At 41.7% G+C, this 26201-nt stretch overlaps 1 protein-coding gene across 2 annotated transcripts in view; it reads left to right on the plus strand.

The window, feature by feature from the left end:
• Positions 1–571: 571 nt before the first annotated feature.
• Positions 572–26201, plus strand: part of GASK1B (golgi associated kinase 1B) — a 71830-nt gene continuing 46200 nt past the window's right edge. Inside the window, exons 1-3 of one of the 2 annotated variants that reach the window (XM_055404667.2) lie at positions 572–715; positions 1916–3059; positions 25363–25577. In XM_055404667.2, the coding sequence (XP_055260642.2) occupies positions 2150–3059; positions 25363–25577 (1125 nt within the window). In that variant the 5' untranslated portion in view covers positions 572–715; positions 1916–2149. Of the gene's footprint in view, positions 716–969; positions 1210–1915; positions 3060–25362; positions 25578–26201 lie in introns of those variants that run through there. The other variant, XM_055404666.2, reaches the window with a different exon arrangement.

The raw sequence follows: 26201 nt of genomic DNA on the forward strand, positions 1-26201 counted from the left end.
AAATCAATTTGATGCTTAAATTCTCATGAAGTTTAGACAGAATCTACAGGTATTTCTAGGCCACTGTCAGTATTGGAATTGTCCTGTCCCGTTCCTCCACATGGCAGAACTTTTAAAGACAAAGAAAGATCTGAGTTTGAGTGCTAAAGGAACAGTTCTATTACAATTTTTGGTATTTTATCACTTGGAAGTTAATTCTTTCCTTCTATCTATATTCTAATGCCTTGATCTTTTTTTGCATTGTCAAATGTAGTCTTTTTAGGATTACAGACAACACTCTAATTCTCCCACCCTCATATCACAACCTACGTTTCCGGGGAGGGGGGGGAGTCATTCCCTGTCTGCTTCCAGTGTGCCTGCCTGTTTGCCTTCTAGATTCTATCTGCTGTAGAAGCAAAAATGGTAAGTCTAAGTGAGACCCAGAGGTCATCAACCCTTGCCTCTGTGCCAGGACATGCAAATCACCTAAACCAATCACTAACCTGTTTTTCAAATGCCTCCAATCAGAGAGAATCCACAACTTTTTTTTGTGAACTGTTGTACTGTGCATTGGCACACTGTAAATGTCTCCTCCTACCCCTGTGTACTACTATTTGCCTGTTCTATTTTAACCCTCATTTGCTTTAACCCTTTCTTACTTTTTTATGAATTTCTAGGCCACTTCTCAGAAGAGGTGGGAGATCAGTGTGACTCTGGACACAGCCAGGATGAAAAGGTGAGTCCCTGGGAACTCTGATGCTCTAATCCCAGGCCTCTGGGGCGGTGGCATTCATCTCAGGAGGGCTTTATTCTACTGCTGCTAAGCAAACCCTCTCAAATGCCTTTGAATTCCAAGAGTCTGTTTCTAAACAGGACACTAGAGGGCATCCGGGGGTTAAAAATAAGTGGGGAAATATTTGAATGAAAACTGCTTCTGGACGGCATTTGTTTTTTTCAGAATTTAAAATTAAAGTTCATTCTTTTTTTTAATATTAAAAAAACCCCTCACATGTCTTAAAAGTGGGTTGTCAGCAGCCAGTTAACAAGTATCCGTTTTGCTTTGCGATCAGTAGTTTTCAAGGGAACTTTTAAAGCTGAGCTGAAATATTTGAAATGTGGAACACTCTTGACCATGAAATATGTTCTACTTACATGCCTCAGCCTTTAAAAGTTCTTTGCATTAGAGTCAGAGATTACATTCTTCCTGGAGCCAAGCACGGGGCCAGCTGTGTAAGTAACGTTGCTTACCAGTTCTTCTTTTTAATAATGTGAAAAAAGACAGCTAGAGAGCTTTGGATTTTCTTTCAGCTGAATTTGGTGGAAAGAAAAGGAATAAAAAGCAGTTAGATGCGTGTTTTGTGTTTATGTTTGTGTGTGTATAACCGAATAAATGTAATTACTTCCAAGATACTGTGAACATGTATGGCTTTATAGTATAATGATCCTTAATGTAAGATAATGAAATGTATTATGAAGAAAAGATTTTACCATCAGATTAAGAGAATATATTTCTGAATTTGAATGTTAATACTTGGTGCTTCTGCCCAGTTAATTAACGCAAGACTTCTAAAAATAAATAGAAGATAGCTATAGATTTTTAAAACCCTTTGTTGCTTTTCTCAAATCACTTTTTAATTTTAAAGAGAAAAGCCTGGATTTTTCCAATTTTAATGCTTTTCCTTCAGTTTCAAATTAAAAGACTCTAGCTACAAGTTATAAAACAGTCTTGGATTTTGGTAGTTTGTTTTCACTAACTGTAACTGAATATCAAATGTATATATCTGTCTTGTTTATTTTTTAACGCCGTTTAAAAAATCATTTAGTGGTGACAGTAATGAAAGGAAAGGGTCCTGTTTTTCAAAATTTCCCCTTGTGGAGGAACTGAACGGGAGTTTGAGACTGTGACTCAGTGTATTCTCTTTCCATTCATTCCCAGGAACTAGTCAGACTTCTCCTTGGGGAGACTGATGGGGGTGTAAAAGGTTTGCTGTGGCCAGTGTCAGAAGCCTTCCCGGCTCCATCACCAACGCCTAACTTCCACCTCGACCCACTGGAGGCCACTTAAACACCTGAGCGGAGGCGACAGCTGCGTTCAGAAAACCATGCTTCATGTCAGCAGGCACCAACGGCCGAGTTTAAACTCTGTTCAGCATGTGGACACGGCGGCGAAATGAGCTGTCCGGACAAGCCAGGGCAGCTCATAAACTGGTTCCTCTGCTCCCTGTGCATCCCGAGGGTGCGGAAACTCTGGAGCAGCCGGCGCCCCAGGACGCGGAGGAACCTCCTGCTGGGCACCGCCTGTGCCATCTACCTGGGCTTCCTGGTCAGTCAGGTGGGGCGCGCCTCTGTCCAGCACGCAAGGCCGGCAGGAAAGGGGCCGCACCGGAGCCGGGCTGCCACCGAGGCCCCCTTCCCTGAGATACCCCTGGATGGCACGCTGGCCCCTCCCGAGTCCCAGGGCAATGGCACCACGCTGCAGCCCAACGTGGTGTACATCACCTTGCGCTCGAAGCGCAGCAAGCCAGCCAACATCCGTGGCACAGTGAAACCGAAGCGCAGGAAAAAGTATGCGGTGGCTTCTAGAGCCCCGGGGCCCGAGGCTTTGATGGGACCATCCCTTCGGCCTCAGGTAGCTGCAAGGGCAGCGGATTCTGAAGTGCCCAGGCACGTCCCAGGAGTAAACCTGGCCAAGGCTGGGGAGCAACCTTGGAGGTGGATCCAGGGTCCGGGAGCTCGAGGTGGGGGCGCAGATGTGCAGTTGCCCCTGGTCGGGGAGAGCAACATCAGGATCTACAGCGAGAGCGCCCCATCGTGGCTGAGCAAAGAAGACATTGGCCAGATGCGCCTGCTGGCCGACCGCGCTGTGGCGGGTCTCCAGCCGGTCCAGTCCAGGAGCGGAGCTCGCCTGCTGGTGCTGGAGGGGACTACCCGGCCCTCGGTGCCCGCCTGCGGTCCCAGCCCCTGCGGGCTGCTCAAGCAGTCTCTGGACATGAGCGAGGTGTTTGCCTTCCACCTGGACAGGATCCTGGGACTCAACCGGACCCTGCCCTCTGTGAGCAGGAAGTCTGAGTTCATCCAAGGTAACCCTTTCCCAGGCTTCGTTATTTGCAGCTGTTGGGGATTGGGCTTGATTTTCTCTTTTGCCTCCCTCTCTTTTTCTAAATGATTTTCTCCACCCACGGTTCCCATTTGGACAGCAGCAGCAGCGTGTCTACCCACGTGGTTGGCATCCTTGATTTTCCCAGCTTTGGGAGGATGCAAGCTGTCCTCCACAGGCAAGAGAAAGCTCCCACTGCGGTAATCTGAGCTCTCTGTTTCCCTGACCTTGGCTCCCAGAGGTTTATTAAACCTAATTAAAGCCAGTGGCAATTTCAGTGATGAGAAGTGGAAGCTGGGGTGGAAGAAAAGAACTTTCGGATAGTCAGGCATATTATTAAATAGGATACTACTATGGAAGTAGAATGTTGTGCATGGGGAGTTTTTAAAAGTAAGGTGGGGGTGGGTGGGTTATCATTTTTCTGCAGATGACATCTTTCTAAGAGGCCCAGAGCCAGATCATGTTAGATTCAACACCTTCATTTTTCACAATGGATTTAACTGCTTTCATTTACAAAGCTAATGAGATCAAAAGAGGTGATTTGTGCCATAGATACACTAATCAGCTGGTGGTTTCTCCAAGTCCATGACTATGGTTTATGGAACCTGAATGTCCAGATGCCATCAGGTGATAAACATTTTGTCAAGTTCCAGAGTGTACAGCAGCTGCTTTGGCTGCAGGTGGCCAGGACTGGTGTGTGGCCATGCTCATGCCACAGAAAGGATTTTCTCTGATGCCTGAGGCAATTCCAGAGTGTTAGGACCAAGTAAGGTAGGTCCCTTGCTTGTATTTGAAAGTATAGTGATCCCAGAAATTGTCACTCGTTCAATCTAGGCTAGCCCAAGAGGCTAAAAAGAACCCCAAAGAGATTGTAAGCTAAAAGACTATTTCTTTACTTCCTGTCACCATGTGAGTGCGTGCGTCATTTCAGTGAATGCAAAGTCCAGCTGTTTGAAACCCCATGGACCCCAAGGAACCCACCAGGCTCCCCTGTCCATGGGATTCTCCAGGCAAGAATACTGGAGTGGGTTGTCATGCCCTCCTCCAGGTTATCTGCCTAACTCAGGGATTGAACTGGCCTCTCTTATGTCTCCTGCATTGGCAGGCAGGTTCTTTACTACTAGAGTCACCTGGGGAGCCCCCTCCTGTCACCGTAAAAGCGTTTCAGCCCAGGCCCTGTGGAGTCTGGACTGGAATGCATTAAAGCCTTGGGCGTGGTCAAAATTTTAATGACTTCAGGAGTGTAATTTAGCTTTAGAATGGGTACTTCTTGAACTACCTGTGATTTACTTAGAAAGACTGGTCATTCCCTACTCATCCTGATTCATGGCTAAGTGCTTCAGATTCACAGGTGTGTTTCCATGTCTCAAGTTCACAGAGTCTTCACCAGGATGAGGCCGATGTGAGAAAGCCTCTCAAACATTCAGTCAAATGTTGGTAAAAGCTCATTTTTAGTGGGTGCTTTCTATGTGCTAAACACTACACAAATTGAGACGTATGGTCCGCATACACCTTGATTCCTATGTTTCTTACAACAGTGCTAGCAGGCAGGTGCTATTATTACTTCCACTTAGTAGATGAGAATGCTGAGGCTTATTTAGGCAAAGTAACTGGCCTCGTGTTCATGGCTAAGCTGGGTTTTGAGCACAGGCCCAGCAAACTTCATGACATCAGCTCTTAGCCTTTGGGCTTAGGTGGCTGTATCACTTCCTCCAGACAGGAGTGTCCTGGAGAGAAGGGAGTTCCGGGAGGGCACAGAGACAGCCGGCACACACTGAGGCTATCCTGGGCCAGCAGCACAGAGGGTCCCCATGGGAAGGCTCTCCTGCCATTCATTTCACGTTGTAAAGGCCCTTGAGAAGAGGTGATATATGCTTGAATGTTTCCTGAGGAACCATAGTCTGATCTGCCCTTAGAGTTTCCCTGGGAAAATGCTGGATGCAGTTGGGAGAGTGAAGTAGAGTTACAAGACTAGGCTCTGGAGCCAAACCGCTTGAGTTTGAATTTACCAGTCATGTGACCCTCCATGAAACAATACCCACCTCATGAAATTGTAGTCAGTTAATTCATAGAAAACCTTCAGAGTGTGTGTGTGTGTGTGAGTCGCTCAGTTGTGTCTGATTGTTTGTGATCCCATGGACTGTAGTCCACCAGGCTCCTCAGTCCATGAAATTCTCCAGGCAAGAATACTGGAGTGGGTTGCTATCTCCTTCTCCAAAACCTTCAGGAAATATTGGCTATGTGTAGAGGTACCAATTTCATTGAGTAGTCTCAATGAACTCATATAGCCTCCAAGCCTCATCTGTCATCTTATTTGTTTTAATTGAAGTGTAGTTGATTTACAGTGTTGTGATAGTGTTGGGTATACAGCAAAGTGATTTGGTTATACATACACATATATATTCTTTTTATACACATACATATTCTTTTCAGATTCATTTCCATTACAGTTTATCAAAAGATTTTGAATATACAAAATATACTGTGTGCTATACAGTAGGTCCTTGTTGGTTATCTGTTTTCTATATAATAGTGTGTATCTGTTAATCCCAAACTCTTAATTTATGCTCTGCTCTTTGGTAACTGTACATTTGTTCTCTATGTCTGTGAATCTATTTCTGTTTTGTAAGTAAGTTCATTTGTATCATTTTTTTGGTGGTTCTACATCTAAGTGGTATCATATATTTGTCTTTCTCTGTCTGACTTATTGTACTTAGTATGATAATCTCTAGGTCCATCCATATTGCTGCAAATGGTATTATTTCAGTCTTTTTATGGCTAAGAAATATTCCATTGTATATATGTGCCACATCTTCTTTATCCATTCCTCTGTTGATGAACATTTAGATTTCTTCCATGTCTTGGCTATTATACAGCTGCTATGAACACTGGGGTGCACGTGTCTTTTTGAATTAGTTTTCTCTAGATATATAACATTTCTTTATGTGACAGGACTGGACTGAAACCCAGGTTTCTTTCTTGCTTAGGGAAACTTCTTGGTGCCAGGGTACCTCTAAGGTATTTAATTATGTTCTCCAAATATCCAGCATCTTTGCAAATGAAGAAGGCTGCTGCTATTGCTGCTGAGTCACTTCAGTCGTGTCCAACTCTGTGTCACCCCATAGATGGAAGCCCACTAGGCTCCCCCATCCCTGGGATTCTCTAGGCAAGAACACTGGAGTGGGTTGCCATTTCCTTCTCCAATGTGTGAAAGTGAAAAGTGAAAGTGAAGTTGCTCAGTTGTGTCCGACCCTTAGCAACCCCATGGACTGCAGCCTACCAGGCTCCTCCATCCATGGGATTTTCCAGGCAAGAGTACTGGAGTGGCTTGCCATTGCCTTCTCCGATGAAGAAGACAGTTGCATTCAATTTGAAGGAGGCATTTATAATCCCAATATAGACTGGTGTTCCCTTCTCCTTTCAGAAGTAAGTGGTTCTGGAAAGAAACTGGCAAGGTTGCACTGACATGACTATGTGATGAATTAAGTACCGAAGATTGTATTTCAGGTAATACTAGTAATACTAGAAATTTCTTTGTTCTTTCTTTGAGTCTTTCTCCTAGAATTTAGTTTTTGAGAATCATAAAATCAGGCCAATTTCCTCGGAGGCTAGGACCTAATTTAGATATAGTTATGAGTACTTTGCACAATATAATTCTATTCATGGAGACATTGTACTGATGTAAAGAACACATATAGATTAGTTCTGGTCATGGTAGGGGATACACAGTCTTAGGTTCCTGGTACTACCTCTAGCCTTTTCCTGACTTGTGTCTTTCTCCCTTTGATTTCCACAGATATGTGTATCTTCCTTGTAGGGTCCTCCTAGGCCTCTCTTGGTCCAAGCTTAGCTTTATTTGAGCCTCCGCATCTACCTAAAGTGGTGATAGATCTCATCCAGGTACCCAGCATCTGCTTCTGGCTCATTCTGTGTCACTGCTTTGTAACTCCAATTGCTTGTTGGTCATCTCTTCCTTCCCAGTAGGCTTTGGTCTGTGAAGGCAGAGATATCTCCTGTCTTGCTCATCACCGTGTTTCTGGATCCCAGTGGAGAGTCTGGCACATAATAGGTGCTCAGTAAATATTTTTGAATACATGTAAGAATGCATTTTTGGATTGTTCCACTGACTTGAAACAGTAAATTGATGTTTGCTTCAGGCTTTCAAAACTCAGGACAACTGCTACCATTTTTTTGTCCTAAATCCAGGCTGGTCTTCTCCTGCAGTATCTTATAAATAGCTCATTGAAAAGGGCAGTGAAAAATGTCCTTGGCAGCCTCTGAATTATGCAAATAATGAGGTTTATGGAGCTTATTCTTGTGAGGACCGTCAATATAATATGGTCTGCAACCTCATGTCACTTAGTTGTATCCAACTCTTTACAACCCCATGGACGGTAACCCACCAGGCTCCTCTGTCCATGGGATTTTCTAGGCAAGAATATTGGAATGGGTTGCCATTTTCTTCTCCAGGATATCTTCCCAACCCAGAGATCGAAACAGTCTCCTGCATCTCCTCTTTTGGCAGGCGGAATCTTTACTACTGAGTCACCTGGGAAGCTCCTCATACCATAATGTATGTGGCCTCATACCATAATGTACAGTGGCCTCATACCACCGAGCCACCTGGGAAGCAACGTTATGCTATAGTGTAATTTGATAATGAGTTTTCGGTAGGAGGAACAGTGGAACACAGGTATGTATTTTTCTGATGATCTGGCTTGGTCTGGGGGAAAAGCTTTTAATATCTGGGAGAGTGGTTAGGGAGACAGTCCTGTAAGTAATCCTCCCTAAGTGTTGTTTTCCTTCTTTGACTTTTGATGAATGTTTGTGAAAATGAATTTATGCTTGGTGACAAGAACATGGCTAGTCTGTCTTGTGTGGTGAATACAGATATTTTGCTTATCTCAGTTAATCTTTCAAAGAAACCTATGCAGGAGACACTTTCTTACTTCAATTTTGAGAGGAAAGAAAGATAAGAAGAAGGCAGCTCAAGGTCATACAATGAGTTTATTTTCCAGGAAGAATTCAAGCACTTGTCTTGTAACTTCCTGTTTATCATCTGCTTTCCTCACCAAATCATTTCAGGGGCCTTAATTAAGTGGGTCTTCTTTCCCTATCAACACAACCTATTCATGTACTCGTTAGTTATCTAACACAACTAGACGCTGATGACTTGCATGCTGATGCCCAAATATGGGCTATTTTATTTCTTAAGGAGACAGCACTGTAACCACAGCAAGAAGAACATTGAATGTCACTACGTACCAGGCACTGTGTAAGTACCGTGTGCCTATTATCTCATTAAATCCTCCTAAACTTTAATGACAGGTACGCTATGAGAGACATTTTGTGGATGTGGAAGGAGAGGCCTAGTGCAATTAAATACCTTTGCTCAAAGTCATATAAATTACCCTGTTGTAAAAAGGGTTCATAAGATGCAAAGGGAGATGTAAAAGAGCATTAGAGGCTGTGACTGAATGATGTGCCTGTCGCAGCCCCTTAGATGAAGCTTTCTGCCCATTCAGTCTGAAGACAAAAGGTCCCAATGATAAAGCTCCAGGTATCTGTTTATTTGTCTGTTTGTAAAACTGACAGAAGTGATCCTGTCATCCCAGAGCAACGAGCTAAGGTTCATCTGGGGCAGGTTCTTGGTTGTACAGCTTGATGAATTCTAGATGTTTTTCCTTGAATCCCAAAATATATATATATATATATGTGAAATTAGCAGGTATACTGGCCCTGAACGGTATACTGAACCATTTTCTGACAGGTGTCACTCCAAATATATCCTGGAAAATAAGAAGGTTGTACTTGGGGAAGCGTAAAGTTGTAATTAGGTAGGGGTGGTCAGGAGGGAACCATCCTACAAAGTCTAGCCATGACCACTGGGCCAGAGTCCCATCCTATGATACCTGTGTGGGGAATACAAAACTGAATTGAAAGATAGCATCAGAGGCTTTGTAAAAAAATCCATGTTTGCAATAAGGAAATATTTTTTTAGTTGTGAGTCTATAAAGAATCTAGTGTTATGTATCACAGAACATCTATACTGCATTTGATGTCATTTGTCTGTTGCATTACTTAACAATTCCACACAGCAGATAGTATTAACACTTTATAAATGGGAATCCTGAGACTTGGTAAGGTGTAATATTTGCATGAGGGTACATAGCTAGTGAGCAGTGGAAGTGAAATTTGTACCCAGATCTATCTGATACTAAAGTCTCCCATGTTGCTTCTTTTACCTACAATACTGCTCAAACATAACTTGATATAATCATAAGATAGTGACAGCAATGTGCAAATTTTAACCTGGTGATTTCTGATTTACCATTATGCCAACCTTTCTATTTAACCTGTTTTTTCAACTCAACCATTTAATATAGATACTAATTTTCACTCAAGGGAAGTGTGACCATACTACTCTAAACACGGCCACAAGGGTTATTGTTGTTTAAATACAAGCCAATACCTCCAAGATCTTCTTGTTTTACCATAAACAATTCCTTGTATGTAAATATGACTGAACATATTAGTATATTTTCTGCCAAACTGTCCTTGGGAAAGTCATCAGTCATGACAGAGGTCACCAGATACTGTGTGGTGTTGATACATTAAGATAAGTTTTTAACAAAATATTTCAAATATGTATCTAAGGCAAGACAAAGCAGATTATGTCCATGTAAAGAGCAGAGGAACCCAGCAGCCCCTGTGACCCTCCACTTAGCAGCTTGGCCAATCTTTGTGGCAGTTTGCTCAGCTATGCAAATGAGTCCCAAGGGCTACCATTTTGGTAGCATTTAAGCATCCTACTATTTTTCATGCCCAGCATGGAAGATGCATTATGTTTGCTTTATTTTTAGGATGCTGCTTTACTGCCACAGAGATGTCAGACTGAATTAAGGTAGCCTTGTTCCAGGAATTCTGTGTGTCAAGGCTGCTTGGATGACAAACTGTAAGCACCCCACCAACTTCCATTTAAATTCATTGTAAATCCCAAGTTGCTCACTGTTCTCTGCCTTGTGCTGCCTCATCTTATCATAAAGCAGGAGAAACATGCTGTGTATTTTCCACTCTCCTCTTGAGTCCATGTGAGCAGTGCTGTGAGTTTCTGGCTGATAGTGCGACTGCCAGGGCAGGGAGATCTCAGCTGCACAATTCGTGTTGTCTCAAGCTCTCAGGTAAAGACAGAGGTGTTTTGCAGGGAGTTATAAGAATCACCCAGATGCCCATATAACTTGGAAACACTCTGACTTCAAAATCCTAGAAATCTTGGACACGGGTGCAAACTTTCTTAAAATATTAACTCAAGAGTGTAGGAATCATGTCTTATTTTTGAGGAGCTGGAAGGAAAACACATTGTGTTCTTTATCAGAAAAGCCTTAAGGGTTTTATTTCTTTAGCAATCAAATTGAGTTGGTCAGCTTCACACACAGGTTTACTAAGCATGGGCTCCAAGCAGCGCTGGGCTCTGCTATTTTCTTGTTTGCTCGTTACATACTTTCATTGGCCAAGTAGGGGAACCTGGGAACCTTCTCTGCTGTTCCTCTGGAAGGTGCCCCTGGATCTCCCGTGAAGCTGGGATAGAAGGGTCAGTGGCTAATAGTTGCCACAGTGCTCACAGCCTGAAAATGGCATGTTCCTCAGTTCCATGCAGTCTGTTTTGTTCTTCAGCATCACATTATCTTTTTTTCTTTTAAGAAATATTTATTGAGCACCTGCTATGTGCCAGCCCCTCTTTACTGGGGGCTATATCAGTGGACAGAATAGTCAAGAACCCCTGTCCCCATGGAGCTGACAGTGTTGGACCACATGACAGCTCATAGCCTGGAGGGGTTCTTCATATGACCCCTGATTTCAAGATTCAATCAGCTTGAGCCTGAGCCCAAGGTCATGACCTTTCTATTGGGACTGAATCTGTTGCCGTCTCTAGGTGGGTTAAGGACCACAGGGGTGCCGACCTCAGTTAATGGGCAAATATTGACATGTTAGTTGCGTTTGGTTGTAATTTGTAGCATGTACTTTCTATTTGTGACTCTAAACATGAGGAAGAAGCTGTAAAGTTTTTAATTCAAATAGCTTTGCAGTTCACAGTGTGGACTGGCATATCTGTTTGCTAGGGCTGATGCCACAAAATACCACAGACAGGCTGGCTTAAACCTTTATTTCTCACAGTTCTGGAGGCTGGAAGTTCCAGGTCAAGGTGTTGGCTGGTTTGGTTTCTTTGAGGCCTCTTCCTTGGCTTGTAGACAGCCACCTTCTCACTGCGTCCTCCTATGAGCTTAACTGTGTGATCCTGGGCCCCTTGCATTCCCTCACTGGTCAAAATCTCCTCTTTTTCTTTTATTAAAAATTTTTTTTTTCAAAAATAGTTTTTTAGGATTTTTTTTTTATGTGCACAGTTTTTTTTTTTTTAAAGTCTTTAAGTATGTTACACTATTGCTTCTGTTTTATGTTTTGGTTTTTTCACCAAGAGGCATGTGGGTCTTAGCTCCCTGTGCAGGGATTGAACCTGCATCCCCTGCATTGGAAGTAGAAATCTTAACCACTGGACCATCAGTGAAAATGAAAGTCGCTCAGTCGTGTCTGATTCTTTGCGACCCCTTGGACTATAGTCCATGGAATTCTCCAGGCAGGCCAGAATACTTGAGTGGGTGGCCGTTCCCTTCTCCAGAGGATCTTCCCAACCCAAGAATCGAACATTTCTCCCGCATTTCAGGTGGAATGTTTACCAGCTGAGCCACTAGGGAAGTCTCCAAATCCCTTCTTCTAAGGACATGAGTCATATTACATTCAGTTCAGTTCAGTTCAGTCGCTCAGTCGTGTCCGACTCTCTGTGACCCCATGAATCACAGCATGTCAGGCCTACCTGTCCATCACCAACTCCCACAGTTCACTCAAACCCATGTCCATCAAGTCGGTGATGCCATCCAGCCATCTCATTCTCTGTCGCCCCTTCTCCTCCTGCCCTCAGTCCTTCCCAGCATCAGACTGTTTTCCAGTGAGTCAGTTCGTTGCATGAGGTGGCCAAGGTATTGGAGTTTCAGCTTTAGCATCAGTCTTTGCAATGAACACCCAGGATTGATCTCCTTTGGAATGGACTGGTTGGATCTCCTTGCAGTCCAAGGGACTCTCAAGAGTCTTCTCCAGCACCAAGTTCAAAAGCATCATTAGGACCACTCTTATTGCCTCTTTAAAGGCTTTTCTCCAAATGCAGTCACCTTTTGAGGTTCTGGGGTTGGATTTCAGCATGTGAATTTTAGAGGAACACAGTTCTGCTCGTAATGACTGGCAGTCTAGACTCCTTGAATTTGAAGCTGGGTTCTACCACCTGAGAGTTGTGTGGTCTGGGAGAAATGACTTAATCTTTCTCTACCTTATTTTTTCAAGAGTAAATGATATTGGTAATGGTGCTAACCTCATTGAGTTGTGAGCATTGAGTGAGCTGATGTGGATAAAATATATATAACAGTGCCACCCCTCCCAGAAGGACACTCAGTGATTGCTATCTGTTATTTTCATTTGGTTTCTAAGTTAATTCAGCTTTTCGTGATAATGTCTCCTTGGATTTTCTTAGTTTGTTTCTCTAAATTGATGTTTACGTGAACTAAATAAACAGGCACGTCATGTTGTCATTTAATGAAAGTGCTTGGGGTGGATGGTGGATGATCCCGGTCTTTCCTGTTTGTGGAGTGCAAGGCGCTTTATGTTCATCATCTCACCAAACTGTATAGCAGCCCCACATACCAGTTAGTCTTGAACAGGTTTCCTGTGGGGAAAACGAGGCTCAGAGAGGAAACATGTCCTCCAAAGGCTGGCAGCTCATGTGAGGTGAGGCTGGGACCCAGCCTCATCCTCATTACTGTATGAGCCTTCACCATTACCCTCTCACCTTAATGGATTCTCAGTGGGTGTGGGCTGGGCCTTCCCAGGTAATCAGCATTCACATCAGAACCTGCTACCTCCATGGCCTTTTGGTATGATTCCCGAATGGAGCCAAGATGCCTTAACTGTCCCGTTCTCAAGACAGTGATTTTGGGTCACAAGGAGTGAGGCAGTGTGTCTGCATCACTGCTTTGTTTATCATTCCCAGGCTCAGAGAATTATGGAGATGTGGGGCTGGGTGGTAGAATGAGGGCCTGGAAACCCCTGGACACCCCCACTTCTACTCCTCAAGGGCCTCTAATTCTTTTTGATCCATTTATACTGTTGTTGTTCAGTCGCTCAGTCATGTCCAATTCTTTGCGACCCCATGGACTGCAGCACACCAGGCTTCCCTGTCCTTCACCATCTCCCAGAGTTGCTCAAACTCATGTCTATTGAGTCGGTGATGCCATCCAACCATCTCATCTTCTGTGGTCCCCTTCTCCTCCGGCCCTCAATCTTTCCCAGCATCAGGGTCTTTTCCAATGAGTCGGCTCTTCACATCAGGTGCCCAAGAGTATTGGAGCTTCAGCGTCAGCATCAGTCTTTCTAATGAATATTCAGGACTGATTTCCTTTAAGATTAACTGGTTTGATCTCCTTGAAGTCCAAGGGACTCTCAAAAGTCTTCTCTAACACCACAGTTCAAAAGCATCAATTCTTCAGCACTCAGCTTTGTTTATGGTCTGACTTTCATATCCATACATGACTACTGGAAAAACCAAAGCTTTGACTATACAGACTTTGGCAGCAAAGTAATGTCTCTGCTTCTTAATACGCTGTCTAGATGTGTCATAGCTTTTCTTCCAAGGAGCAAGCGTCTTTTAATTTCATGGCTGCAGTCACCATCTGCAGTGATTTTGGAGCCCAAGAAAGTAAAGTCTGTCACTGTTTCATTGTTTCCCCATCTATTTGCCGTGAAGTGATGGGACCGATGCCATGATCTTCGTTTTTTGAATGTTGAGTTTTAAGCCAGCTTTTACACTCTCCTCTTCCACCTTCATCAAGAGGCTTTTTAGTTCCTCTTCACTTTCTGAGTACAGTGAAATCACCACTTACTAGGCGGTCACATCAACAAAGTATTTATTCAGGGACCATGGACCATTGCTTAGAACCTACAGGCTGAAGATGGAAAGTGGGGGATTCTGAAAAATTCACTCATTTTCAAAACTCAATTTCAAAATTCACTGAAAAATTCATCAGCATATTGAATGCTTGGTCGGGGCTGAGAACCAAAGATGATTGGTGTCCCTGTTTTCAAGAGCTCCCAGCTTGGAAGGTGGGAGGTGGCTAAGCAAACCTATCCTACAAGAGTGTTCAGGTAAAGGCCTCAATGGAGATATTTTTGGGGAACCCTGCAGGCACAGAGAGGGATGTGTATTTAGGGGGATAGTTAGTATTGCAAAAAGATATAGAAGTAGTAATGTCAGACTGTGGGTGAAGTGAGAGATGGGTGGGTATAGAAAGATGGAGAGAGCATGTGCCTGGAAAACAGTTCTGGAAAAAGGAGATTAGCAGTTGGAGGGGGAGAGTGGACAATGACTGGTTTTGTGTCATGAAAAGACATGGACTTCATCCCACAGACCATGGGAAATCATTGATGGGTCTGAAGAAGAGGGGTGATGTGATGAGCTTTGAGCTGAAGGAAGCTCACTCCAGTCAAGAGTTCATGGCTTCTTCATCTACTTTCAGTTCAGTTCAGTTCAGTTCAGTCGCTCAGTCGTGTCCAACTCTTTGCGACCCCATGAATCACAGTACGCCAGGCCTCCCTGTCCATCACCAACTTCCGGAGTTCACTCAAACTCATGTCCATCAAGTCGGTGATGCCATCCAACCATCTCATTCTCTGTCGTCCCCTTCTCCTCCCGCCCCCAATGGCTCAGAACTGCATCACCCAGATGTGACCAACACTTTATTGGCAAAATGTGATTGTCTGTGGAGCCTAGCAGTGATCCCATCCTCACGATCCTCTGAAGCTGAGGTCGGTTCCTGTTTTTCAAAGTGAAATATTGAGGAAGGAAGTGTCTGGAAATTTCCATTTTCATAGCGGAAGTCCTGGGAAGACCTTGAAAACAGAAGTTCCTGTCCATGAGTCAAAGCTTCAGAACAAAGAAGGACACTTTTTAAAGTGGAACTGATGGTTTGGATTGTTTGAGTCATCTGTGGTGGAGGAAGTCACAAGTGCTTTATGCTGCTTAGCTAACTCTTGAGGAAATGTGGAGATTATTTAAACTCAGTTCAACCTCAAGAAAACTAGTGAAACAGAAAAGTAACTAAATGCATTTATTTATTTTTTGTTGCAAGAACTAAATCACCCAGAAATTGGATTCCTAAAACAAGCTCTTGTATTCAGGGCTCGACTGTCTGCACAGATTCTTAACATATAAAATATATGGAATTCTGCCTCTCTGTTGTCTTTCCCTTTTAAAATAATAAAAACCTAATATAAATTGGTTCTTCCTAATATGTGACAGTGCTGTATTTCAGTGTCTGTCTGGATCTCTTACCACCCTGCCAGACAGGTTTGGAAGATGGTCTTTTTACCTCTTGGGGTGCTCAGTGCCTCAGTCAGGGTGGCTGGAGGACTGGGCTCCAGTCTTATGGAGACCAGAGATACTGTCAAGAGTAGAACCCTGTGACTTACCTGGTGGTCCTGTGGCTAAGACTGTATTCCCAATGTAGGGGATGCAGATTCTATCCCTGGTCAGGGAACTGGATCCCACATGCCACAATTAATGATCCTGCATGCTACAATGAAGACCCAACAGAGTCAAAAAAAAAAAAAATGGGGTACAATCAATACTTGTGACTTCTTTCTCAACCCTACCCACATGCTCAGCTCTTTTTCAGAGAAGGTTCTTCTCCTTATCAACGGCTATAGCCCAATTCCGCAGCCCAGCAGTTTTTGTTTTGCTTGTCTTTGCACTGAGAGCTCAGCCTTTATTTTAGTCCTTCGTTCACTCCCTTCAGAACGTTCTTCAACTGGCAGACATGTAACCTGATCATCGTTACACACTGTTTGTCTGATCCTGCCGAATTCCTAGCTACGGCATGGGTCTCGCCTGGACTGGGATCTGGTAGGTCCTCCATTTTTGGTATGCTTCACTCTGAACTCTCTCTATCCAAACACAGGGACAAAATGGGTCCAGAAATTAAGGGGTAATGGTAGATACATGCTTTTGGAATAAGAGGATGTTTAAAAGCCTGAGTATCTTATTCTCTGTCCCTACTCTCTCCTGCAAGGCCATCAGAATCTTGCATTCTTATTTACCCTCTCTCACATTGACTAACTTGTCCATGTTCATCAACACTAAGTCAAGAGGTCCTACCTGCTTTTTTCACTTCTAATACTTTATATCACCAGAACCCTACTGTGAAAGGCACTGTAGAAAAATAAAGCAGATCATTCATTAACAACCAGATACGTGCTACCCTCTCACGAGAGGTACACCCCTTCAACACCTGCTTTTAGCAGATTAGAGTTTTGCAATGTTCACATTTTCCTTCAATGCATCAGACAGTTGCAATGGAACTGGACAAAATTTGTTTCCTGTAACAAAGATGAGACTCAAGTTTTGGCTGGTCTTTTTCTTTAATGGATTTTGGAGTTATTTTTAATGAAAGGCTCTGAGCTAAACTGTCACTTTCCTTTTTGTCTTGTTCACAAGAAGTCTTGGAACTTGGCCCATGTGATAAAAAAGGCTTCTGATTTCAGACCTCAGGATGCTTTGCTTATTTTTGCCCAGTGATAGATGCAGACTGACAACTCCACCTATAGTTCAACAACACCCATCGCTGGCTGAAGGTGAAGGGCACCTAGTAAACTAGGGTGGAGAAGGCTGTGTATAGCCTTCATTCTTGGTGGATTTTCACATTCATCTTCTCAAAAGAAGGTCTTCTTTGTGCTTTTGAATAAAGAACAAGCTTGGGAGAACATAAAAATTCAGGGGAATTATTCAGATTTTGGAAAAAATAAATTTTACTGGCAAGTCTCATTTTTTTAAAAGACAGCTGTATAACCTTTAGTTTACATGAGCACCCACGTATCTTTTAAAACCCCACTTCCTCCCCACTCTGACAGTTAGCATTTTATTTCTTCACTATAAAATTTCTCCAGAGAGCACAGTGCTGCATCATTTTGACAAACCCAAATGTGAAGAGATGAATGCAGCTCATCTCTGAGGCACTTCAGGTAAGTTGCTTTAACCCATTTCCTGCTTTCAGAGACTATTTTTCTGTCATGCCTTCAGATCTATCAAAGTTCATTTAATGCTGTTATCAGCCATATTTTATACAAAGTGGAGTTCTCCTCGCAGTAGCTGCTCACAGTTCTGAGCTCTGGAGCCATCCTGGCAGCTGTCACTACCTCAAGGGAGGGCAATGTGCACAAATACTCTGCAAGACCTGTTTGTTGGGAGGAAGAGCGGGTGGCCTACCAACTCTGAGAACTGGAGCTGGCCCTGCTTTCTGGAAGCCCCTTTTCTGTGGTGACTGATGTCAGGCAGGGCAGGATAGAACCTCTTTCTGTGACAGTCAGAATATTTGCTAACGGGAGATGGATGTGGAGGAAAACAGTCGATACTAACAGAAAACCAATTATTCCTATCTGCTGAAAGCTCCCTGTGGCTGTTTGAGAACAATTTTTAAAATGATTTAATAGAAAATGTATCGTTCAAAACAATTTAAGGTTTAAAAGGAAGAAAATAGTAAATGAAATGCAATATACTCATTGACTGAAATGGTAATAGTTGATTCACTACAGACTGTGGGTGAGAGAGAGCCCACAGCCCATTTTTGTGTTTTGTGAGCTACCGATGGTTTCTACAATTTTTAAATGGTTGAAAAAATATCATCATCATAATAATATTACTATGACACTTTAAAATATATAAAATGTATACTCAGTGCCTGTAATAAAATTTTGTTGGAACTTAGTCACTTCCCTTTGTGTATGTATTGTTTCCACTGCTTTTGTATCACAATGGAGTTGAGTACCTGCTAGTGGACATTGTATGGCCCTCAGTCACCATCTGACCACGGGGCTAGATATCACAGTTAAAGTGATACTACTTAAGAATATTTAATTGTAAGAGACATGTTTGCAATATAACATTTAGTGAAACGGTTCTGACAAACTATATATGTAAGATGATTCCAAATAGTCTATCATCCTTTATAATTTTTGCATCTTTCCCTTGGTGGAAATGTAAGTTTTTTGAAAGCCAAACAGCCACAAAAAAGAAAACAAACAAAAACCAAACAACTGAAAACCTGACATGTATGCATGTGTGTGTGCACTTTAGGCCTGGAGCAGCACTTGAGATATAGTAGATGCTCAATAAACAAGTAAGGGCTAAGGGAAGGCTGATGAATTATGTGATTTTATAATGCATGCATGGAATAATAGTCAAAGCAAAACCTTTCTAGGATTCAACATTCAGAAAACAAAGATCATGGCATCTGGTCCCATCACTTCATGGGACATAGATGGAAAAACAGTGGAAACAGTGTCAGACTTTGTTTTTTTGGGCTCCAAAATCACTGCAGATGCTGATTGCAGCCATGAAATTAAAAGACGCTTGCTCCTTGGAAGGAAAGTTATGACCAACCTTGATAGTATATTAAAAAGCATAGACATTACTTTGCCAACCAAGGTCCGTCTAGTCAAGGCAATGGTTTTTCCCGTGGTCATGTATGGATGTGAGAGTTGGACTGTGAAGAAAGCTGATCGCCGAAAAATCGATGCTTTTGAACTGTGGTGTTGGAGAAGACTCTTGAGAGTCCCTTATACTGCAAGGAGATCCAACCAGTCCATTCTGAAGGAGATCAATCCTGGATGTTCATTGGAGGGACTGATGCTAAAGCTGAAACTCCAATACTTTGGCCACCTCATGCGACGAGTTGACTCACTGGAAAAGACTCTGATGCTGGGAAAGGTTGAGGGGGGGGGAAGAAGGGGACGACAGAGAATGAGATGGCTGGATGGCATCACCGACTCTGTGGACATGAGTTTGAGTGAACTCCGGGAGTTGGTGATGGACAGGGAGGCCTGGCGTGCTGTGATTCATGGGGTCGCGGAGAGTCGGACACGACTGAGCGACTGAACTGAACTGAATTGACCACTAACTCTCATGCAGTTAGTTTTGGAAGATACAATATTGCCCACATTTTACAGAGGATGAAAGTGAGGTTCGAAGAGATTATATAACTTGTCTAACGTCACAAAGCTAAGAAGTAATGTGACCAGAATTCAGAAAGTCTTTTGGGTTCCAGAGTCTGAACATACTCCTTAAATTTCTAAAAACAATTAATTTTTTCAGGTGCGAAAGAAAGACATGGGAAAATATCTGATGTAAATATACAAATAACAGGACCAATTACTGGATAGAAGATTGTAGATGATTGTTGTTTTCTGGCTGTATATATATATTTCTTTGTATTATAGTTGATTAGAATATTTTATTGGTTTCATGTGTAGCATCGTGATTCAATGTTTCTGTAGTTTTATATTCACTTTCACACATTGGAGAAGGAAATGGCAACCCACTCCAGTGTTCTTGCCTGGAGAATCCCAGGGACGGGGGAGCCTGGTGGGCTGCCGTCTGTGGGTTCACACAGAGTCGGACACGACTGAAGTGACTTAGCAGCAGCATCATACTCCATTTGAAGTTATTAAAAATCATGGTTATATTTTCTTGTGCTGTATAATATATCTTTGTTGTTTCTTTGTTTTTATGCGTTGTAGTTTGTGACTCTTAATCCCCTACCCCTGTCTTGCCCCTCTCACTTCCCTCCCTCCACTGGTAACTACTAATTTGTCCTCTATGTCTGTGAATCCGTTTCTGTCTTATTACATAATTTGATTTGCTTTATTTTTTAAAATTCCACAAGTATGTGATAACTTAGAGTATTTGTCTTTCTCTGTCTGACTTATTTCACTAAGCATCATACTCTTCAGGTTCATCCATGTTGTTGCAAATGGCAGAATTTCTTTCTTGTTTTTACCAGGTAGTATTCACTGAGTGTGTACACACACACACACACACACCCCACATCTTTGTTACCCATTCTTTTGTTGATGGACATGTAGGTTGTTTCTGTATCTTAGCGATTGTAAACAGTGCCGCTGCAAAGATTGGGCTGCATGTAATTTTTAAAATTAGTAGTTTTGTTTTCTACAGATATATGCCCAGCATTGTAATTGCTGGATCATATGGTAGCTCTGTATTTAGTTTTTTGAGAAACCTCCATATTGTTTGCCACGGTGGCTGCGCCACTCTGCCTTGCCAGCGACAGTGTAGGAGGGTTCCCTTTCCTCTACGCTCTCTCCCGCTTTTGTTATTTATGTTCTTTTCTGTTATTGGAGGATAATTGCTTTACAATATTGTGTTGGTTTCTGCCCTAAATCAACGTGATTCAGCCACAGGGATACCTATGTCCCCTCCCTCCTGACCACCCCCCCATCTCTCACTCCATCCTACCCCTTTAGGTGGTCATGGAGCACTGGGTCGGTCTCCCTGGATCACACAGCAAATTCTGACCTGCTATTTCCCATATGGTGGTATGTGTTTCCATACTGTTCTCTCAGTTGTCCCACCCTCTCTCACTGTGTCCACAAGTCTGTTCGCTCTGTCTGCATCTCCACTGCTGCTTCACAAATAGGTTCATCGGTGCCATCCTTTTAGATTTCACACACATGTGTTAATATACAAAATTTGCCTTTCTCTTTCTTACTTCACCCTGTAGAAAAGACTCTAGGTTCATCTACTTCATTAGGACTGACTCGAATGTGTTCGTTTTTATAGCTGATATTTTATAGTAATATTTCATTGTGTTTGTATGTATATACATATGTACGTATACATATATATTTATATACCACAGTTTATCTGCTGATGGATGTCTAGGTTGCTTCCATGTCCATTCCATAGGAATGCTTCCATATCCATTCATCTGCTGATAGATGTCTAGGTTGCTTCCATGTCCTAGCTATTGTAAAAAGTGTTGCAACAAACGCTGGGGTACATGTGTCTCTTTCAGTTATGGTTTTCTCAGGGTATATGGCCAGTATTGGAATTGTTGGGTCATAAGGTAATTCTAACCCTCTTGCACTGTTGGTGAGAATATAAGTTAATATAGCTACTATGGAGAACAGTATGGAGATTTGTCATTTGTATTCTTTATTATGTTAGCCATTCTGGCAGATATGAGGTGATATCTCATTGTGATTTGATTTGTATTTCTCTGATGAACAGAAGGTTAAGTATCCTTTCCTAACCTATTGGCCATCTATAAGTTTTCTTTGGAAAAATGTCTATTTATGTATCCTCATTTTTTAAAGCCTTCTTTGTTTTTCTGATATTGAATTGTATGAGCTGTTTATGTATGTCGGATATTAGCCCCTTGTCAGTCATTTCATTTACAAATATTTCCTTCCTGTTTTGTTTATGGTTTCCTTTGCTGTGTAAATGTTTTTAAGTTTAATTAGGTCTCATGTGTTTATTTTTGCTTTTATTTCTTTTATCTTAGGAGCTGTTTCCAAAAAATATTACTATGATTTACGTCAAAGGATATTCTCTCTGAGTTTTCTTCTGGGAATTTTATGGTTTCAGGTCTTGCATTTAGGTCTTTAATTCAATTTGAGTTTATTGTATGTGGTGTGAGGAAACATCTAATCTCATTCTTTCAACATGTAGCTGTTGAGTTTTTCCAGCACCACTTAATGAAGAGACTGTATTTTCTTCATTGAATATTCTTGCCTCCTTTGTTGTAGATTGACTATATGTGTGTGAGTTTACTTCTCCATTCTGTATTCTGTTCCATTGATCTGTGTGTCTGATTTTGTGCAGGTACTATACTATTTTGATTACTGTAGCTTTGCAATATTGTCTGAAGTCAGAGAACTTGATTCCTTTAGCTCTGTTCTTTTTTCTCAGGACTGCCTTGACAATTTGGGGTCTTTTGGGTTTCATATAAATTTTAGGATTTACTTGTTCTAGTTCTGTGAAAAGTATCATGGATATTTTGATGGAGACTATGCTAAAGCTGAAACTGCAATACTTTGGCCACCTCATGCGACGAGTAGACTCACTGGAAAAGACTCTGATGCTGGGAAAGGTTGGGGGCGGGAGGAGAAGGGGACGACGGAGAATGAGATGGCTGGATGGCATCACCGACTCTGTGGACATGAGTTTGAGTGAACTCCGGGAGTTGGTGATGGACAGGGAGGCCTGGCGTGCTGTGATTCATGGGTCGTGGAGAGTCGGACACGACTGAGCGACTGAACTGAACTGAACTGAACTGATAGTAAATCTATAGATGGCTTTGGGTAGTATGGCCATTTTAGCAATATTAATTATTCCAATCCAAGAGCCTGGGATATCTTTCCATTTTCTGTGTTGATATAATTTTCAAATTCCTTTGTTAGTGTTTCATATTTTTCAGTAAATGGATTTTTTACCTCCTTGGTTAAGTTTATTCTTAGGAATTCTATTCTTTTTGATATGATTGTAAATGTGATTGTTTCCGTAATTTCTCTTTCTGAGAGTTCATTTTCAGTATATAGAAGAGCAATAGATATCTATATATCAATCTTGTATCCTGTAACTTTACTAAATTCATTTATTAGTTCCATCAGTTTTTTGTTTTTTGGTGGAGACTTTAGTGTTTCCTATATATAGTAAGATGTCATCTTTTAGCTATACATTTTAATGTTTTTCCACATTTCCGAAAATGAATAGATTTACTTTAAAAAATGAAACAAATATTTCTAAAGCAAAGGAAAAAGCAATGCAGAGATTGTTAACTGTTTATGTGTGTCATTTCCTCCTTTCTCTGAGGGCCTCATGTGCTGAGGAGACAAATGGTTTGTCTTTCTTGTACACTGATTTGTTTTGTTGGAGTTCAGTGTTGGATTTCAACTCCGCTTGAGTACTTTCTAGCCCTGAGAATGCAAAGTGCTAACTGTGTATCACTTTGTTCCAAAGATACTGACTGATAGACCCTCTTGGTATTAATATTTTGAAGTCCATATTTTTCAAAGCCTCCCTGGTGGCACAGTGGTAAAGAATCTGCCTGCAATGCTGGAAACACATGCAGGAGACGCAAGTTTGATCCCTGGGTTGGGAAGATCCTTTGGAGAAGGAAATGGCAACCCACTCAAATATCCTTGCCTGGGAAATCCATGGACAGAGGATCCCAGTGGGCTACAATCCATGGGATCCCAAAGAGTTGGACATGATTTAGTGACTAAACAACAACAAAAAGATCTTTGAAAGCTACGCTGTATCTCTTACATGTGTTTGGTTACACTGGTTTATTCGTGTCTTCCACTACATGATGGACTGCTCCCGTTGTTATTGTTCAGTTACTAAGTCATGTCTGACTCTTTGCTATCCCATGGACTGAAGCACTCCAGGCTCATCACTGTCTCCCAGAGTTTGCTCAAATTCATGTCCTATTAGTTGGTGATGCTTTCTAACTATCTCATCCTCTGCCACCCCCTTCTCCTTTTGCCTTCACTCTTTCCTAGCACCAGGGTCTTTTCCAATGAGGTGGCTCTTCGCATCAGGTAGACAAAGTATTGGAGCTCAGTCCTTCCAGTGAATACTCAGCATTGATTTCCTTTAGGATTGACTGCTTCTACCTGAAATTTATTATTATTATTTTTTAAATTGGCATAGTATTTGGAGCACATACATTTAACATTATATTTATCTAGCATCTAAGAAGATAATTAGGTCCCAGTAGCACCAAATCGGAGAAGGAAATGGCAACCACTCCAGTATTCCTGCCTGGAGAATCCCAGGGACAGGGGAGCCTGGTGGGCTACTGTCTATGGGGTCGCACAGAGTCGGACACGACTGAAGCGACTTAGCAGCAGCAGCAGCAGCACCAAATCATTTAGTACAGTGAAGGAAATAAAAAGGAGTGAGATAACAATTAAGTTCTTTAGTTCTAGTCCTCTTCTTTTAGTTTTCTTTTAATTGTACATCAGTGACTGTGACCTATTTTCCACAGTCTAAAGGACTTTCTACATGCCCTGACCTAAATTGCAAGGCTAAAAGGAGAAAGATTTTTCTTTTGAACAAAAGTGGAATGTAGGTGCTTAGAATGATTAAGTGAATGTTATTAATATTATTGAGGTCCCTGGAACACCAGATTGAAGAGTGGTTAGAAGAGTGACTGTCCTTGCATTAAAGACCAGAGATAAGAATTCTACAGGAAGGCAAACAAGCAGGGTGGGAAAATAAGTCTTTAACAAAAACAAACAGTTGTAGATTGAGAACCTCTCAGGTTATTTGAAAAAGCTTTAAAAATCCCTGTGATGTGTCTTGACATTCCAACCATAGTTTCAGAGGCTACTATTGTTCAGGCTTGTTAAGAATGAGTTAAATGTGATTTTTCAGATCTTTGTGACTTATTTTTTTTCTTTTTTCCAAGAGATCATTCTGATTTTTAAGTTACAAGCAAAGCTGCTCATCATCCTTTTTGAGTGAATTTATTTGATGGACATGGAGGCTTGAGAGAGATACTTTTGGTTTTAAGCCTGCAGTACCATTTAGTGTACAGTTCAGCAGTGAAATTTCTAAACTATCAAAACTGAGACAAAAGCATTCAAGTGACATTTTACTTGAAAAATATTCTATGCACTGGAAATTGAAAAAGATGATATTTGCTTAAATGTACTTTGTGCGGTTTTATGCGAATAAATTTTTACTAGCAGTGCCATTGTTCCATCAGAAAAGAAAAAAAAAAACAAAACTAAAAACCCAAAACACCTCTAAACCTCTTACTTCCTTTTTCTTTCTTTGGAGATTATAGTGACTGGTGTGAAACATACAATTTCACTTTTAAATTTGCAACTTCTAAAAATTCTTTTTCTTCCTAACATCATACCGTGGCCTCAGAAAATCAGACAGTTGTTATTACAAATACATTGCAGCTCCACTCAGACACTGAATAGACAATTATAAATGTCTGGATTCTTTCCTTTTTCATGGTGGCTGCTTTTAGATGTGGAATAAAACCACATTAACCAGAGGGCGTTGTTATTGGTGGTTACAGGCCTATTCCTGCCACATCTATAAAGTATCTTTTTTTTTTTAAATCCTTTTCTTTCCTTGTCTAACAGTAACTTTCCGTCGTATAAGACTGCTATCAGGAAGCATCATAAAGGTATATGAATATTAAATTATTCAGAAGACAAAGGGACCATAAATGTCAAATAATCCAACTCTAGCACATGACAGGTGAGAGTGTAAAGTTGTGAAAGAGTGAATGACATCCAAGGGCACACACACACAGAGTCAGTAACTTGCTAACTGTTTTCTTCTTCTTTTTTTTTTGTTTTTGTTTTTATAGATGGCCGCCCATTTCCTTTCATCCTCTGGGATCCATCTTTGTCTCCAACAAATAATGAGACCCACTCTTCTGTTAAGCTCACTTGGGGAACTTATCAGCAATTGCTGAAACAGAAGTGCTGGCAGAATGGTCGAGTACCCAAGCCTGAATGGGGCTGTACTGAAATACATCACCACGAGTGGTCCAAGATGGCCCTCTTTGATTTTTTGTTACAGGTAAGTTTATTTAATCCAGTAAGTAGTTACCTGAGACTAACACTGAGTTATGGAAGTCTGCAGCTAAGAAGTTTCTGCACCTTTTGTGTTTTTATGAAAGTGTAGTTTAAATTCTATAATGTTGTATTTGGCAAGCCTGGTACAACGTCATAAGACATTATATCCTTTTAGAAAATGTTCAGAGATGTCCCTTAGCCCTTTTATTAATTTCTAAATAGGTAATTCTTCAGTACATTACTACTGGAATCATCATACCTATCATAGATACAATTTATTATGATAACCCATCAGTGGCTTTTCAAGGTAGGTAGTCTTACAGCACCTGGGAGGTAAGTAAACTGAAGTTTGGTGAGGTTAAGTAACTCACCCAAGTTGTCACAACTGCTCAAAGCTGGGCTGGAATCCTGGGATCTGGTGATAGTAGAAGTTTCTATTTTTCTATTTTTCCACACTGTTTCAGTGGTCCCTTGGTCACTTTTCTTACAGTCACCATTTCCTGTTTTTCTTTCCAGTAATTCTTTGTAAATACATCATTAAGATTGACATTGGAGAATAATAAATATTGGCCATCTACATAACTGCATGATTAGTTGTTTTATAGATTTCTTATAACTTTTATCTCCT

This window comes from Moschus berezovskii, chromosome 19 (genome assembly GCF_049115385.1).
Source record: "Moschus berezovskii isolate FMDL1 chromosome 19, NW_MosBer_1.0, whole genome shotgun sequence".
Lineage (NCBI taxonomy): Eukaryota > Metazoa > Chordata > Mammalia > Artiodactyla > Moschidae > Moschus > Moschus berezovskii.